Below are 14,556 nucleotides of genomic sequence, written 5' to 3'. Positions count from 1 at the left end.
TGTGAGGCATCAGGGAGGGAGAAAGTTACCTGGACACTTTGATCCAGGTGGCGGTCACGCCTCTTAGACTAAATACTGTAGAATTGGCTCAGGGACAGGAGGGTGTGACTGCAAGTGAGGCAGGTACGGGGATCCAGGAGGTCGCATTGCAGGACTCTCAGCCTCTGCACTTGTCCAATAGAGACAAGGTTCTTGCAGTCCTTGTGGACGAGTACAGGGACTGCAGGGAGGATGAGTAAACTGGCCACGACACCGTGGTTCAGGGGGCAATTCAAGTGGGGGGAGTAAAAAGGAATGTGGTTGTAGTCGGCGACAGTATAGTTAGAGGGATAGATACTGTTCTCTGCAGCCAAGAGCGAGAGTCCTGAAGGCTGTGTTGCCTACCCAGTGCCAGGGTTAAGGACATCTCCTCAGGGCTGGAGAGAAACTTGGAGGGGGAAGATCCAGTTGTCGTGGTCCACGTAGGTACCAATGATATAGGTAGGACTAAGAAAGAGGTGCTGCTGAGGGAGTTTGAGCAGCTAGGGACTAAATTAAAAAGCAGAACCACAAAGGTGATAATCTCCAGATTATAACCTGAGCCATGAGCAAATTGGCACAGGGTAAATCAGATCAGAGAGATGAATGTGTGGCTCAGAGATTGGTGTAGGAGAAGTGGGTTTCGATTCATGGGGCACTGGCACCAGTACTGGGGAAAGAGGGAGCTGTTCCGTTGGGACGGGCTTCACCTGAACCATGCTGGGACCAGTGTTCTGGCAAACCGAATAACTAGGATGGTAGAGAAGACTTTAAACTAAATAGGGGGGAGAGGGCTCAGGTGGGGCGAAGTTTAGATTGATAAAGAGAAAAGACAAGGAAGTAGTACAGGAAAGTGATGGGGGTAATGATAAACAGAGTGTGTCAGGAAGGGACAGAGCGTACAAACATAAGAGTGCACTAGCTAATGGGGCCAGGGTAGGAAAGAATGGTGGTAAGAGAAAATTAAAGGTTCTTTATCTGAATGCGCGCAGCATTGGTAATAACATAGATGAATTGACGGCACAAATAGAAACAAATGGGTATGATCTCGTGGCCATTACAGAGACGTGGTTGCAAGGTGCCCAAGGTTGGGAGCTAAATATTCAGGGTTATTTAACATTTCGGAAGGATAGAAAAAAAGGTAAAGGTGGTGGGATAGCTCTGTTAATAAAGGATGAAATTGGTATAATAGTGAAAAATGATCTTGGCTCAGAAGATCAAGATGTCGATCAAGATGGTGACTGGTAAGTAGTTTTTCTTTCCTTTTTTTTCCTTGACATTGTAGTTGTTGTTAAGCTAACTTAAGGGTTAAGTCATGGCAGGCGATCCCAGAGCCGTGTCATGTTCCTCTTGTGGGATGTGGGAATTCAGGGATCCTTCCTGTGTCCCTGGTTCCTTCACCTGCGGGAAGTGTGTCCAGCTGCAGCTACTGTTTGACCGCTTGACGGCTCTGGAGCTGCTGATGGACTCACTTTGGGGCATCCGCGATGCTGAGGAAGTCGTGGATAGCACGTTCAGTGAGTTGGTCACACCACGGATAAAAATTACTGAGGGAGATAGTGAATGGGTGACCAACAGACAGAGGAAGAGTAGGAAGGCAGTGCAGGGGTCCCCTGCGGTCATCTCCCTCCAAAACAGGTATACCGTTTTGGATACTGTTGGGGGAGATGGCTCACCAGGGGATGGTGACAGCGGCCAGGTTCATGGCACCGTGGCTGGCTCTGCTGCACAGGAGGGCAGGAAAAAGAGTGGCAGAGCTATAGTGATAGGGGACTCGATTGTAAGGGGAATAGACAGGCGTTTCTGCGGACGCAACCGAGACTCCAGGATGCTTTGTTGCCTCCCTGGTGCAAGGGTCAGGGATGTCTCGGAGCGGCTGCAGGACATTCTGGAGGGGGAGGGTGAACAGCCAGTTGTCGTGGTGCATATAGGTACCAACGATATAGGTAAAAAACGGGATGAGGTCCTACAAGCTGAATTTAGGGAGTTAGGAGTTAAACTAAAAAGTAGGACCTCAAAGGTAGTAATCTCAGGATTGCTACCAGTGCCACGGGCTAGTCAGAGTAGGAATGACAGGATAGCTAGGATGAATACGTGGCTTGAGAGATGGTGCAAGAGGGAGGGATTCAAATTCCTGGGCCATTGGAACCGGTTCTGGGGGAGGTGGGACCAGTACAAATTGGACGGTCTGCATCTGGGCAGGACTGGAACCAATGTCCTAGGGGGAGTGTTTGCTAGTGCTGTTGGGGAGGGTTTAAACTAATGTGGCAGGGGGATGGGAACCGATGCAGGAAGTCAGTGGGAAGTAAAGTGGTGACAGAAACAAAAGGCAGTAAGGGAGAGTGTACAAAACATGACCGGACAGATGGTCTGAGAAAGCAGGGCAAAGACCAAGGGAAGTCTAGATTAAACTGCATTTATTTCAATGCAAGAAGTCTGATGGGCAAGGCAGATGAACTCAGGGCATGGATGGGTACATGGGACTGGGATGTTATAGCTATTACTGAAACATGGATAAGGGAGGGGCAGGACTGGCAGCTCAATGTTCCAGGGTACAGATGCTATAGGAAAGATAGAGCAGGAGGTAAGAGAGGAGGGGGAGTTGCGTTCTTGATTGGGGAGAACATCACGGCAGTAGTGAGAGTGGATATATCCGAGGGTTCGCCCACTGAGTCTATATGGGTAGAACTGAAAATTAAGAAGGGAGAGATCACTTTGATAGGATTGTGCTACAGACCCCCAAATAGTCAACGGGAAATTGAGGAGCAAATATGTAAGGAGATTACAGACAGCTGCAAGAAAAATAGGGTGGTAATAGTAGGGGACTTTAACTTTCCCAACATTGAGTGGGACAGCCATAGCATTAGGGGCTTGGATGGAGAGAAATTTGTTGAGTGTATTCAGGAGGAATTTCTCATTCAGTATGTGGATGGCCCGACTAGAGAGGGGGCAAAACTTGACCTCCTCTTGGGAAATAAGGAAGGGCAGGTGACAGAAGTGTTAGTGAGGGATCACTTTGGGACCAGTGATCATAATTCCATTAGTTTTAAGATAGCTATGGAGAAGGATAGGTCTGGCCCAAAAGTTAAAATTCTAAATTGGGGAAAGGCCAATTTTGATGGTATTAGACAGGAACTTTCAGAAGTTGATTGGGAGAGTCTGTTGGCAGGCAAAGGGACGTCTGGTAAGTGGGAGGCTTTCAAAAGTGTGTTAACCAGGGTTCAGGGTAAGCACATTCCTTATAAAGTGAAGGGTAAGGCTGGTAGAAGTAGGGAACCTTGGATGACTTGGGAGATTGAGGCGCTAGAAGAAGGAGGCATATGACATGCATAGGCTGCTGGGATCAAGTGGATCCCTTGAAGAGTATAGAGATTGCCGGAGTAGAGTTAAGAGAGAAATCAGGAGGGCAAAAAGGGGACATGAGATTGCTTTGGCAGATAAGGCAAAGGAGAATCCAAAGAGCTTCCACAAATACATAAAGGACAAAAGAGTAACTAGGGAGAGAGTAGGGCCTCTTAAGGATCAACAAGGTCATCTATGTGCGGAACCACAAGAGATGGGTGACATCCTAAATGAATATTTCACATCGGTATTTACGGTTGAGAAAGGCATGGATGTTAGGGAACTTGGGGAAATAAATAGTGATGTCTTGAGGAGTGTACATATTACAGAGAGGGAGGTGCTGGAAGTCTTAACGTGCATCAAGGTAGATAAATCTCCGGGACCTGATGAAATGTATCCCAGGACGTTATGGGAGGTTAGGGAGGAAATTGCGGGTCCCCTAGCAGAGATATTCATCGACAGCTACAGGTGAGGTGCCCGAAGATTGGAGGATAGCAAATGTTGTGCCTTTGTTTAAGAAGGGCGGCAGGGAAAAGCCTGGGAACTACAGACCGGTGAGCCTGACATCTGTAGTGGGTAAGTTGTTAGAGGGTATTCTGAGGGACAGGATCTACAAGCATTTGGAGAGGCAGGGACTGATCAGGAACAGTCAGCATGGTTTTGTGAGAGGAAAATCATGTCTCATGAATTTGATTGAGTTTTTTGAAGGGGTAACCAAGAAGATAGATGAGGGCTGTGCAGTAGACGTAGTCTACATGGACTTTAGCAAAGCCTTTGACAATGTACCGCATGGTAGGTTGTTACATAAGGTTAAATCTCACGGGATCCAAGGTGAGGTAGCCAATTGGATTGATGACAGAAGACAGAGGGTGGTTGTAGAGGGTTGTTTTTCAAACTGGAGGCCTGTGACCAGCGGTGTGCCTCAGGGATCGGTGCTGGGTCCGCTGTTATTTGTTATTTATATTAATGATTTGGATGAGAATTTAGGAGGCATGGTTAGTAAGTTTGCAGATGACACCAAGATTGGTGGCATTGTGGACAGTGAAGGAGGTTATCTAGGATTGCAACGGGATCTTGATAAATTGGGCCAGTGGGCCGATGAATGGCAGATGGAGTTTAATTTAGATAAATGTGAGGTGATGCATTTTGGGAGATCGAATCGGGCCAGGACCTACTCCGTTAATGATAGGGCATTGGGGAGAGTTATAGAACAAAGAGATCTAGGAGTACAGGTTCATAGCTCCTTGAAAGCGGAGTCACAGGTGGATAGGGTGGTGAAGAAGGCATTCAGCATGCTTGGTTTCATTGGTCAGAACATTGAATACAGGAGTTGGGATGTCTTGTTGAAGTTGTACAAGACATTAGTTAGGCCACACTTGGAATACTGTGTACAGTTCTGGTCACCCTATTATAGAAAGGATATTATTAAACTAGAAAGAGTGCAGAAAAGATTTACTAGGATGCTACCGGGACTTGATGGTTTGACTTATAGGGAGAGGTTGGATAGACTGAGACTTTTTTCCCTGGAGAGTAGGAGGTTTAGGGGTGATCTTATAGAAGTCTATAAAATAATGAGGGGCATAGATAAGGTAGATAGTCAAATCTTTTCCCAAAGGTAAGGGAGTCTATAACGAGGGGGCATAGATTTAAGGTGAGAGGGGAGAGATACAAAAGGGTCCAGAGGGGCAATTTTTTCACTCAAAGGGTGGTGAGTGTCTGGAACGAGCTGCCAGAGGCAGTAGTAGAGGCGGGTACAATTTTGTCTTTTAAAAAGCATTTGGACAGTTACATGGGTAAGATGGGTATAGAGGGATATGGGCCAAGTGCAGGCAATTGGGACTAGCTTAGTGGTATAAACTGGACGACATGGACAGGTTGGGCCGAAGGGCCTGTTTCCATGTTGTAAACTTCTATGATTCTATAATTTGGGTGGGGGTAAGAAATAGCAAGGGAAAGAAATCACTGGTGGGAGTAGTATATGGGCCCCCTAACAGTAGCTACACTGTAGGGCAAAATATTAATCAGGCAATAAGGCTTCTAAAAAAGGTAATGCAATATTCATGGGCGATTTTAACTTTCACATAGATTGGACAAATCAAATTGGCAAAAATAGCCCTGAGGAGGAGTTCATGGAGTGTATTGGGGACTGTTTCTTAGACCAATACGTCGGGGAACCAACCAGGGAACAGGCCATTTAGGATCTGGTAATGGGTAACGAAACAGGATTAATTAATGATCTCAAAGCAAAGGATCCCTTGGGAAGCAGTGATCATAACATCCAGTTTGAGAGCGAGGATCTTGGGTCTGAAACTACTGTATTAAACTTAAATAAGGGCAATTATAAAGGAATGAGGGTGGAATTAACTAAAGTGGACTGGGTAAACAGATTAGATGGTATGATGGTGGATAAGCAGTGGCAAACATTTAAAATGATATTTTATGACTCACAACAAAAATATATCCCTGTGAGGAGGAAAGACTCCACAAAAAGGGTGAACCAACCATGGCTAACTAAGGAAGTCAAGGATGGTATCAGGTTAAAAGAAAAAGCATACAACATGGCAAAGATTACTGGTAAGCCCGAAGATTGGGAAAACTTTAAAAACCAGCAAAGGATGACTAAAAGAATAATAACGAGGGAGAAAATAAATTATGAGAGTAAACTAGCAAGAAATATAAAAACTGACAGTAAAAACTTCTACAAGTATATAAAAAGGAAGAGGGTAGCTAAAGTAAACATTGGTCCCTTAGAGGATGAGACTGGGGAAATAATAATGGAAAACAAGGAAATGGCAGAGGAATTGAACAGATATTTTGTATCTGTCTTGACAGTAGAAGACACTAATAATATACCACTAATAGTAGAAAATCAAGGGGCAAAGGGGAGGGAGGAACTGAAAACAATCACTATCACTAGAGGAAAAAGTACAAGGTAAACTAATGGGTCTGAAGGCTGACAAGTCCTCTGGACCTGATGGCTGTCATCCTAGGTTCTTAAAGGAAGTGGCTACAGAGATAGTGGATGCATTGGTTGTAATCTTCCAGCATTCACTAGATTCTGGAAAGGTCCCAACGGATTGGAAAACGGCAAACGTAACATCCCTATTCAAGAAGGGAGTGAGACAGAAAGCAGGTAACTATAGACCAGTTAGCCTCACATCTGTCATTGGGAAAATGCTAGAATCCATTATTAAGGAAGTAGTAGCAGGACATTTGGAGACTCATAATACAATCAAGGAGAGTCAACATGGTTTTATGAAGGGGAAATCGTGTCTGACAAATTTATTAGAGCTCTTTGAGGAAGTAACGGGCAGGGTGGATAAAGGGGAACCAAAAGGCATTCGATAAGGTGCCACATAAAAGATTACTGCACAAGATAAGAGCTCATGGTGTTGGGGGTAATATACTGGCATGGATAGAGGATTGGCTAACTAACAGAAAACAATGAGTCGGGATAAAAGGGTCATTTTCAAAATGGCAATCTAACTCGTGGGGTGCCACAGGGCTCAGTGCTGGGGCCTCAACTATTTACAATATATATCGATGACTTGGATGAAGGAACAGAGTGTCTTGTGGCCCAATTTGCTGATGATACAAAGATAGGTGGAAAAGCAAGTTGCGATGAGGACACAAAGGGCTCTATTTTCGCACCCGCGATCGGGTGCGTTCCTGGCGGGGGGGGGGCTACGAAAATCGGGGATTCCCGACGCGGGTCGGGAGTCCGGCTCCAACCCGCCCACTTCTGGCTTTCCCATTGACGCGCTGACATGCGCGCGCAGCCCCCGCATGTGGGACTCCCGCCGGCAATTAAAGCCGGCGGGGTGCCACATAAGGTATTTATTTTGGTATTTCAGGTCGTTTACAGACCTGATTAACGAGATATTTTAGGAGGGTTGGGATTTTATAAACAACTGGGACTGTTTCCCGTACTGGGGGAAACACTCCCAGTTCAAATGGACGTGTTGCAGCCATCAGCCTGTGGCAGCTGCAAAGGTCCATTTGACAGGTGGCGGGGGGGAGACCCTCACTCATTGCAGGAGGCCACTCTGTCACTTTGGACAAAGTTTGGCCTCCACCACCCTCCTCCTAAAAATAAAATTCACCAACTTGCACACTTACCCCGGCGTCCAGACACATGTACCTACCTGGTGGACCCCCTCAGATGTACATCTTCCGGATGGGGGCCGCCGTAGCTGCAGCCATGACCTTGGAGGGCGAACAGCATCACCAGCCTTGCCGGCCACGCCGTCTATCTCTGACACGTGGAGCTCCACAACACAGTGCTGTGACACATCCACCTGCACAGCAGGAGGGAAGGCAACCGCAGAGAGAGATGCGTCGCAGAAGGCACTACTGTCGCCACAAGGTCCACAGACCGAAGCTCAGCTTCCTGGACCTCTCTGAGCAGCAGTGCATACGGAGGCTCAGAGTGACTCAACATGTAGTCGTGGACATCTGCAGCCTCCTTCATGCCGAGCTGCTCCCGGCTGGCCCGAGCACCATCTTATCTGTCGCTGTCAAAGTCACCACTGCCCTCAACAACTTCTCTGCATCCTTCCAGGGTGCCACCGGGAACATCGCCGACGTCTCTCAGTCGTCTGCACAAAAGAGCCCTGCAAATACACCTACACCCACTCTGCAGTGACACAATGGGTGGCATCAGTTGTGGGTCTTCATTGTGATCCTCAGGAAAGGGCATTATTGCACAAACCAGACAAGATTCGCAAAGACGTGACAGTAGTGGTGACAATATAATATGTGATGTGAGTTGCTCAGAAATTAAATATAAGTAAAAACCATGACAAACCCTCAAACACCCTTGTGCATCCCCTTCATGCTCGTGACACGTTTGCCTTATGCTTCCTACTGCACATATGTGATGCATGCCCTGTGGCTGCAGCACAGGTAGTGGCAGGTTGAGTGAGGCTGACTGTGAAAGAGATGCATGAGAGGGTGAGTATGAGATCGAGCCATGAGATTGTATGAGGATTGGGTTAAGTGGTAGTGGCAGGATGAGTACTGGCGAGGTGAGTAAGTGCAGGTAAGATGAGGATGAGGTTTGAGTGGGTGTGAGGGGTGATGTGACAGAGTAGTGTTGGCAGTGTAGAAGGAGATGTGGGGTGGGGGCGGTGATGTGGCAGATGGAGTGTAGGAAAAATGAGTAAGTGTACTCACTTTGGCTGACCTACTTAGGTCATTGCAGCGCCTCCTGCACCGTATGCAGGTGGGCGATATGTTGGTGGTGCAGGTGACTCCCTCTGCCACCTCGAGCCAGGCCTCCTTGGTGGCAGAGGCAGGCCGCTTCCTCCCGCCCGCCGTGGGGATGATCTCTGTCCTCCCCCTCCTCCTCACCCCATCCAATAATACCTGGAGTGAGGCATCATTAAACCTGGGAGCAGCCTTCCCCCTGGGCTGCTCCATGCTGTAATTTTTCCTATTTGTTGCAGCATCAGTCAGTGGAGGACTGCCCCTTTAAATAGAGCTCCTCCAGCTGACAGACCTTACTGCGCATGCGCAGTCCGCCCGCTGCGCAGCTCAGCAGTGGGGAACCCGAACAAGAGGTAAGTGGATCCAATCAGCCTGCGATTGCGCGTGGGTCAGACTGATTTCACCGGGCGCGTTACCCACGCGCCCAATCCCCACCCCCCACCCCCGCCGCGAACCCGCCGCCATGGTAATATCGGGCCCAAAGTGTCTGCAAAGGGATATTGACAGGTTAAGCAAATGGGCAAAAATTTTGGCAGATGGAATATAATGTGGGAAAATGTTTGCTGTATTCATGTTGGCAATACCGGCACCTTAAGTTATGACAAGTCTATGCCCCACTACATGGGTTTGTCACAACTTAAACTGTACATTTACCCATATTCAGGGATGTTTGAATTAATTATTTTTTTGGAAGCTGTTGGTCAGCTTTTGCTAGTTTACCAGTGTGGCATTATTATAATTGTAAAATTTTCTATCATTGTCAGAATTCATGTAGTGACATTATTGCATGGTTGAAAGGTTGAATAAAATGTAAATGCTTCAGTGTACTAGGATGCTATCAGTCAGCAGATATTATGAGGCCATGGGTAATATTTTGATGTTAACCAGACTGTCATAATTTTGGCTTTAAGCCATGTTTCAAATGTTCTACATAATTCAGTGTAGCTTAGTTAAAGGTCATGAAGCTTCTATTATTGATGCAGTGATTTAAAGGCTACAGGACCAACATAATATTACACTCCTGGTATATAGATTTATAATTTCACTGTGGCCTTTAAATATTCTTTATCAACCATGGAATATTGTGGTTAAACTATGGGCAGGATTTTTTTTTAAAAGAATTCTGTGCATGGATTATATGAAATATTTACTTCCAGCTCCAACCCACAAAACTGAGACAAGAAAAGCTTTGCTTTGTATAGGCAAATTGTCAATGTGCCTTGAAATGTGATGAATATTGTACAAAAATACATCTTTTTTGACATTTCTATATTATAATAGTTATCCATTGCTTTATTTCTATAGAAAAAAAGCAGATGAATAAAAAGCATTCGTTAATTCCAGTCAATGAATTGAAGGCTTTGTTAACCTTGGCAAGAGAACAGTACTTTAGGCAGTGTGGCAGTAAGCTGCCAAGCACCACTCTGGGCAACACAGATCAAAAACAAGAGGAAGCTGTTAAACATACTGGTAAGTTATATTTTGTGTAGAAATTCAACCTTGAATAAAATGTAAAATTGTGCATATATTGTGAGCCCTCACCCTATGCTCATTCCTAAAGCTTTAAATTGTACAATGATACCTCCATTACATCGTTAATTGATTTTGTAGCGTAAAATGTCATTTAAAAGTGCATATAATTTGTATCTTTTAAAACTTCCCTACAATTAAGTGGAGAGAATAAGGATTACCTCAACAGAGAAGAGAATGAAAGGAAAAAGTTAACTGGAGATGATTACTTGTGACGATAAGTGAAACCGAGCACCAATACTTCTTGGATCTAGGGTTCAGCAATGTACTAGGAATAATAAGTGATCAAGCAATTGACAGCCTTCAGCCTCAGGGTATTACTGTATAGTTAAGTCTGATGTTATGAGGAAAGATACTAAAAACAGCAAAAAAAGCACTGGGTTTCAGAAAGCTAGATTGTTACTGTTCACTGTTAGAACGGGACAACATTGCTTTTCAGGGGAAGTTGAAGACTTACATCTCATGAGAAATGAGGGTCAAATGTGGCCAGAATGGTTGACTACACAAGTCCAGAGAAGTAGACCGAGAAAGCAAAGGAGTTTTAAAAGTTACAAAAAGTTAGAAGAGATGACTGGATTGCATATAAAAAGCAGTTGAGGATCTGCAAAACTATAAATTGGGGATGGAAAGAAAAATGGAGAATCTAATTGTGGATGACATGAAAGGAAACCATTATGATTAAAAACAAGCTATCCTTTTGAGTGAGGGCAGACTAGTCCCTGAAGGACCAGGAAATGACAGAATTATATGACAAATGAGTTTGGTCAGTTTCAGTATATTTCACATCAATCATGAAACCACACCATAAAAAGTTCAGTAAAACTTAGCACTGATTTGGCAATCTAATTCTAAGAGACATAACAGCATCTCTGTGCAAAAGTATATAAATACGCTGTCTTACATTTGACCCATGCTGTACCTGACTTGTGTGTTACTGTCAGTTGTTATTCAGTATCGTTATCCTTCACTGAATTCATGACATGCTAATGCATCCCATATTCTTGCCCCTCACCTTTAATAAATACTTCTTCAGAAAAATATACACGGCTGAGAAAAATTATTAAATAGCAAGAAGTCATCTTTTGGAAGTTATTCACTGATCATATTGTTCGCTACATGTCAGTACTTTCTCTTATTAATGACTGGAGTGCTAACTGACCTTGTCAACTGACATTGGCTAGACACAATTTAAACATTAAGCTGCTGCCAAATTCTCAAATAGGTACAGTGCAAATGTGCCTTCTATTTATGAGTAGAAGAAGCACCTTAAATGAAAATGGTCTCATTAGAGTTGATGCTGAATGGAGTTTTGACAGTTTATAGCTTTTCCCTCCGTTCTTCTCCCTTTCTCCATTCCAAATAATAAATCTGTTAACATTTTTATAAAAAGGACTGACCAGTACCATAATTGCCTAAAAAAAATTCATAGATGTATTCAAATGTACTTGGTAAAACAAAGTACTACTTTTAACCAAACTAGAAAATACTAATTGTAAAATTTATGTAATTACTAAAATTTTGTAGGTATATTTTGATGAGTCAGATCAGTTGTTTCAAATTCAAACTGGATTTTCTTTGTTTTAACAGTTCATTAAATTTAAGCTATGTAAGTCAGATAATATATCCATTAACGCCCTGGTGCACAGGTGTACAGGCAGATTGCCTGCAGTAAGCTTAAAGGGGAAGGAAAATCTATGGGGAGTACATTATCAGCAGGGATTGGGAAGAGTATTAGGGAAGATGACCATAGGGAAGATTGAAGAAGTTGGTTTTGAGGCCCTTTTAGAAGGGGGATGGGATGAAGTAAGGCAGAAGGGTTTTAGGAAGTGAATTTCAGTAAGCAGAAATGTGACTGCTGAAGGAGGCTGTGCAAATAATAGTGGGGGGTGGGTGGTTGCACAGCAATGGATATTCAGAAGAGCAGAGGGTGCAAACTGGGATGTATGGCTAGAGAAGGTTGTAACGGTAGGATGGGATGAGGCTATGGTGAGATTTGTAGTTGGGGGCAAGGATTTTGAAATAATGGAAATAATAGTCTTAACAGGAATATCTTTGTTTTTTAAAGGAAAAGCATTGTTAACCTGTAGCACAATTTCCTCAGGTTGGATATCTTCGGAGTGCCACTCAGGCTGATTTGAAGTTGTATCCCCTGTTTGCTATGGAGCCACTTTGGGATTCACAGCAATACTCCCGTAATTGGCACCATTACAGTAACCCAGCAATATGGGAGACATACTTGACAATATCCCTGTCGATGTAAAATTGACAAAAACAAAATACAGCAGATGCTGGAAGTCTGAAATAAAAACAGAAAATGCTGGAAAGCACTCAGCAGGACAGGCAGCACCTGCGACGAGAGAAACGGAGTTAACGTTTCAGGTCAATGACCTTTCATCAGATGCTAAATTGAAGTTTTTTTTTCCTGTCGTAGATTCCTGCCAAACAATATTTTCTTCTGTATTAAAAAGGGGAACACTTTGAACAGAAAGTACTCCCCTATAGACTTTTCTTCCCCATTAAGTACAACACGCACGACACCTGCTTCTTTTTAAGGAAATTAGGCATTCTGTGAAGATTTCATTTTAAACTTTTGTCTATCTAGAAAGTGATGTCTCAACTCTAAGCCCTTCACAGTGGCCTGAAAGAAGTGTTCTTCAAAACTATGAAAATCTTGAAAGAATCAGACAGAAAACCAGGTGAAATACATTTATTATATTTTATCACCAAGACTGAGAGGGGTCAGTCTTGCACAAAACTTTGTTCGTTTTCATTTGCAAGATCCGAGCTCATTACAGCAGTCTTTCCCTAGTTTTTCCCTAATAGTTCAATATTATTGGCTAATTCCTGCATTTCCATCCATAACTGTTTTTGAGTGCTGTTGCTGACACTTTCCGGCCCTGTCTAAATCTGAATTCAGTATGTGAAGTACAGCGCTGTGATCGAAACTTGCACTTTAAGAACATACAACAGACAAACAAATGTTAAGAAGAAGTGGTATTGTTCACATAGCACTTATATACGCAAAACTTCAGTCATTACTTCCTGTTGCGAATTTGGGTTTGCCACAGATACCTTATCGGGATCAGTGGTGTCATTCGCTCCCTCAAGCGGTCTTTTATGTGAGTTGACTGACACTGCCCTTTGTCTACTTGCACAATAGCGTAACTGAGGGATATAACAATAGCATCCCCTTGTGATGTGGATATTCATGTCTTTTGCACTAGTGTTTCTTCGGTCTTGCCAAAGACAAACTGATCAAGCGCTTGGCGAGATAAGACTCAATATGAATTGTTATGCTGCTGTCTTTCTCCTCAGATTAACATACAGAACAATTACAATTGGATTTACTTATTTTCATCATTATATCTTGTTTTCATGTAATAATATAAAATAATGACTATGCTACGCTACCCGACATTGGTGGTTTTTCTTGCTTGACAAAGCTAACTTCTTACTCCTCTCTCCTGAATTCCATTTTTGTTGTCTGCCTGCCTCTAGCTTTAGTAGCTCTCTCTGTTTTTAAACTCCGGTATCACCTTTTAGCCAAACTGACTTGCATGCATCCCTCCCCAGAGCAGAATCTACCAGCCTAACTCTGCTGAGTTCAAATGAATAGAGTTGGCACAGTAGTAATGTGTGTGAATGATTACTGGAATGTCAAACTATCCTTCGTTTTCTCCAATACACCGATCCAAACTTCCCCTCAAAATTCTAATCTACATCTGCCAGCCCTACTGTTCTGTGAATTTGCAGTAGTAACTTTTTTAATATATAATTACCCCAAGGCCCCTCCCATTGTGATGTAGTCTAAAATGGAGGTACTATTGCAGGAGCCTCAGTTCCTGTGCTTGTCCAATAGATTTGAGGTTCCTGCAACCCTTGTGGACAAATTCAGGGACTGCGGGGAGGACGAACAAACTGACCACTGCACTGTGGCACAGGAAGCCGTTCAAGTGGGGGGAGTAAAAAGGAAGGTGGTTGTAGTTGGCGACAGTATAGTTAGGGGGATAGACACTGTTCTCTGCAGCCAGGAGCATGAGTCCCGAAGGCTATGTTGCCTACTCGCTGCCAGGGTTAAGGACATCTCCTCCAGGCTGGAGAAGAACTTGGAGGGGGAGGATCCAGTTGTCGTCGTCCATGTAGGTACCAATGACATAGGTAGGACTAAGAAAAAGGTTCCGCTGAGAGAGTTTGAGCAGCTAGGGACTAAATTAAAAAGCAGAACCAAAAAGGTGGTAATCTCTGGATTATTACCTGTGCCACAAACAAATTGGCATAAGGTCAATAGGATTAGCGAGATGAACGCGTGGCTCAAAGATTGGTGTGGGAGAAGTGGGTTTCAATTCGTGCGGCACTGGCACCAGTACTGGGGAAAGAGAGAGCTGTTCCGTTGGGATGGGCTACACCTGAACCATGCTGGGACCAGAGTTCTAGCGAATCGAATGATTAGGGCTGTAA

At 44.1% G+C, this 14,556-nt stretch overlaps 1 protein-coding gene across 1 annotated transcript in view; it reads left to right on the top strand.

Moving 5' to 3' along the window:
- mtbp (MDM2 binding protein) overlaps positions 1-14,556 on the top strand; it is a 79,770-nt gene that overhangs the window by 34,249 nt on the left and 30,965 nt on the right. The window contains exons 14-15 of the mRNA XM_067981642.1: positions 9,874-10,038; positions 12,701-12,794. Of these exons, the coding sequence (XP_067837743.1) occupies positions 9,874-10,038; positions 12,701-12,794 (259 nt within the window). The remainder of the gene's footprint in view (positions 1-9,873; positions 10,039-12,700; positions 12,795-14,556) is intronic.

This window comes from Heptranchias perlo, chromosome 3, assembly GCF_035084215.1.
Source record: "Heptranchias perlo isolate sHepPer1 chromosome 3, sHepPer1.hap1, whole genome shotgun sequence".
NCBI classification, from domain to species: Eukaryota; Metazoa; Chordata; class Chondrichthyes; order Hexanchiformes; family Hexanchidae; genus Heptranchias; species Heptranchias perlo.
This window is presented reverse-complemented; position numbering and strand designations above follow the sequence as displayed.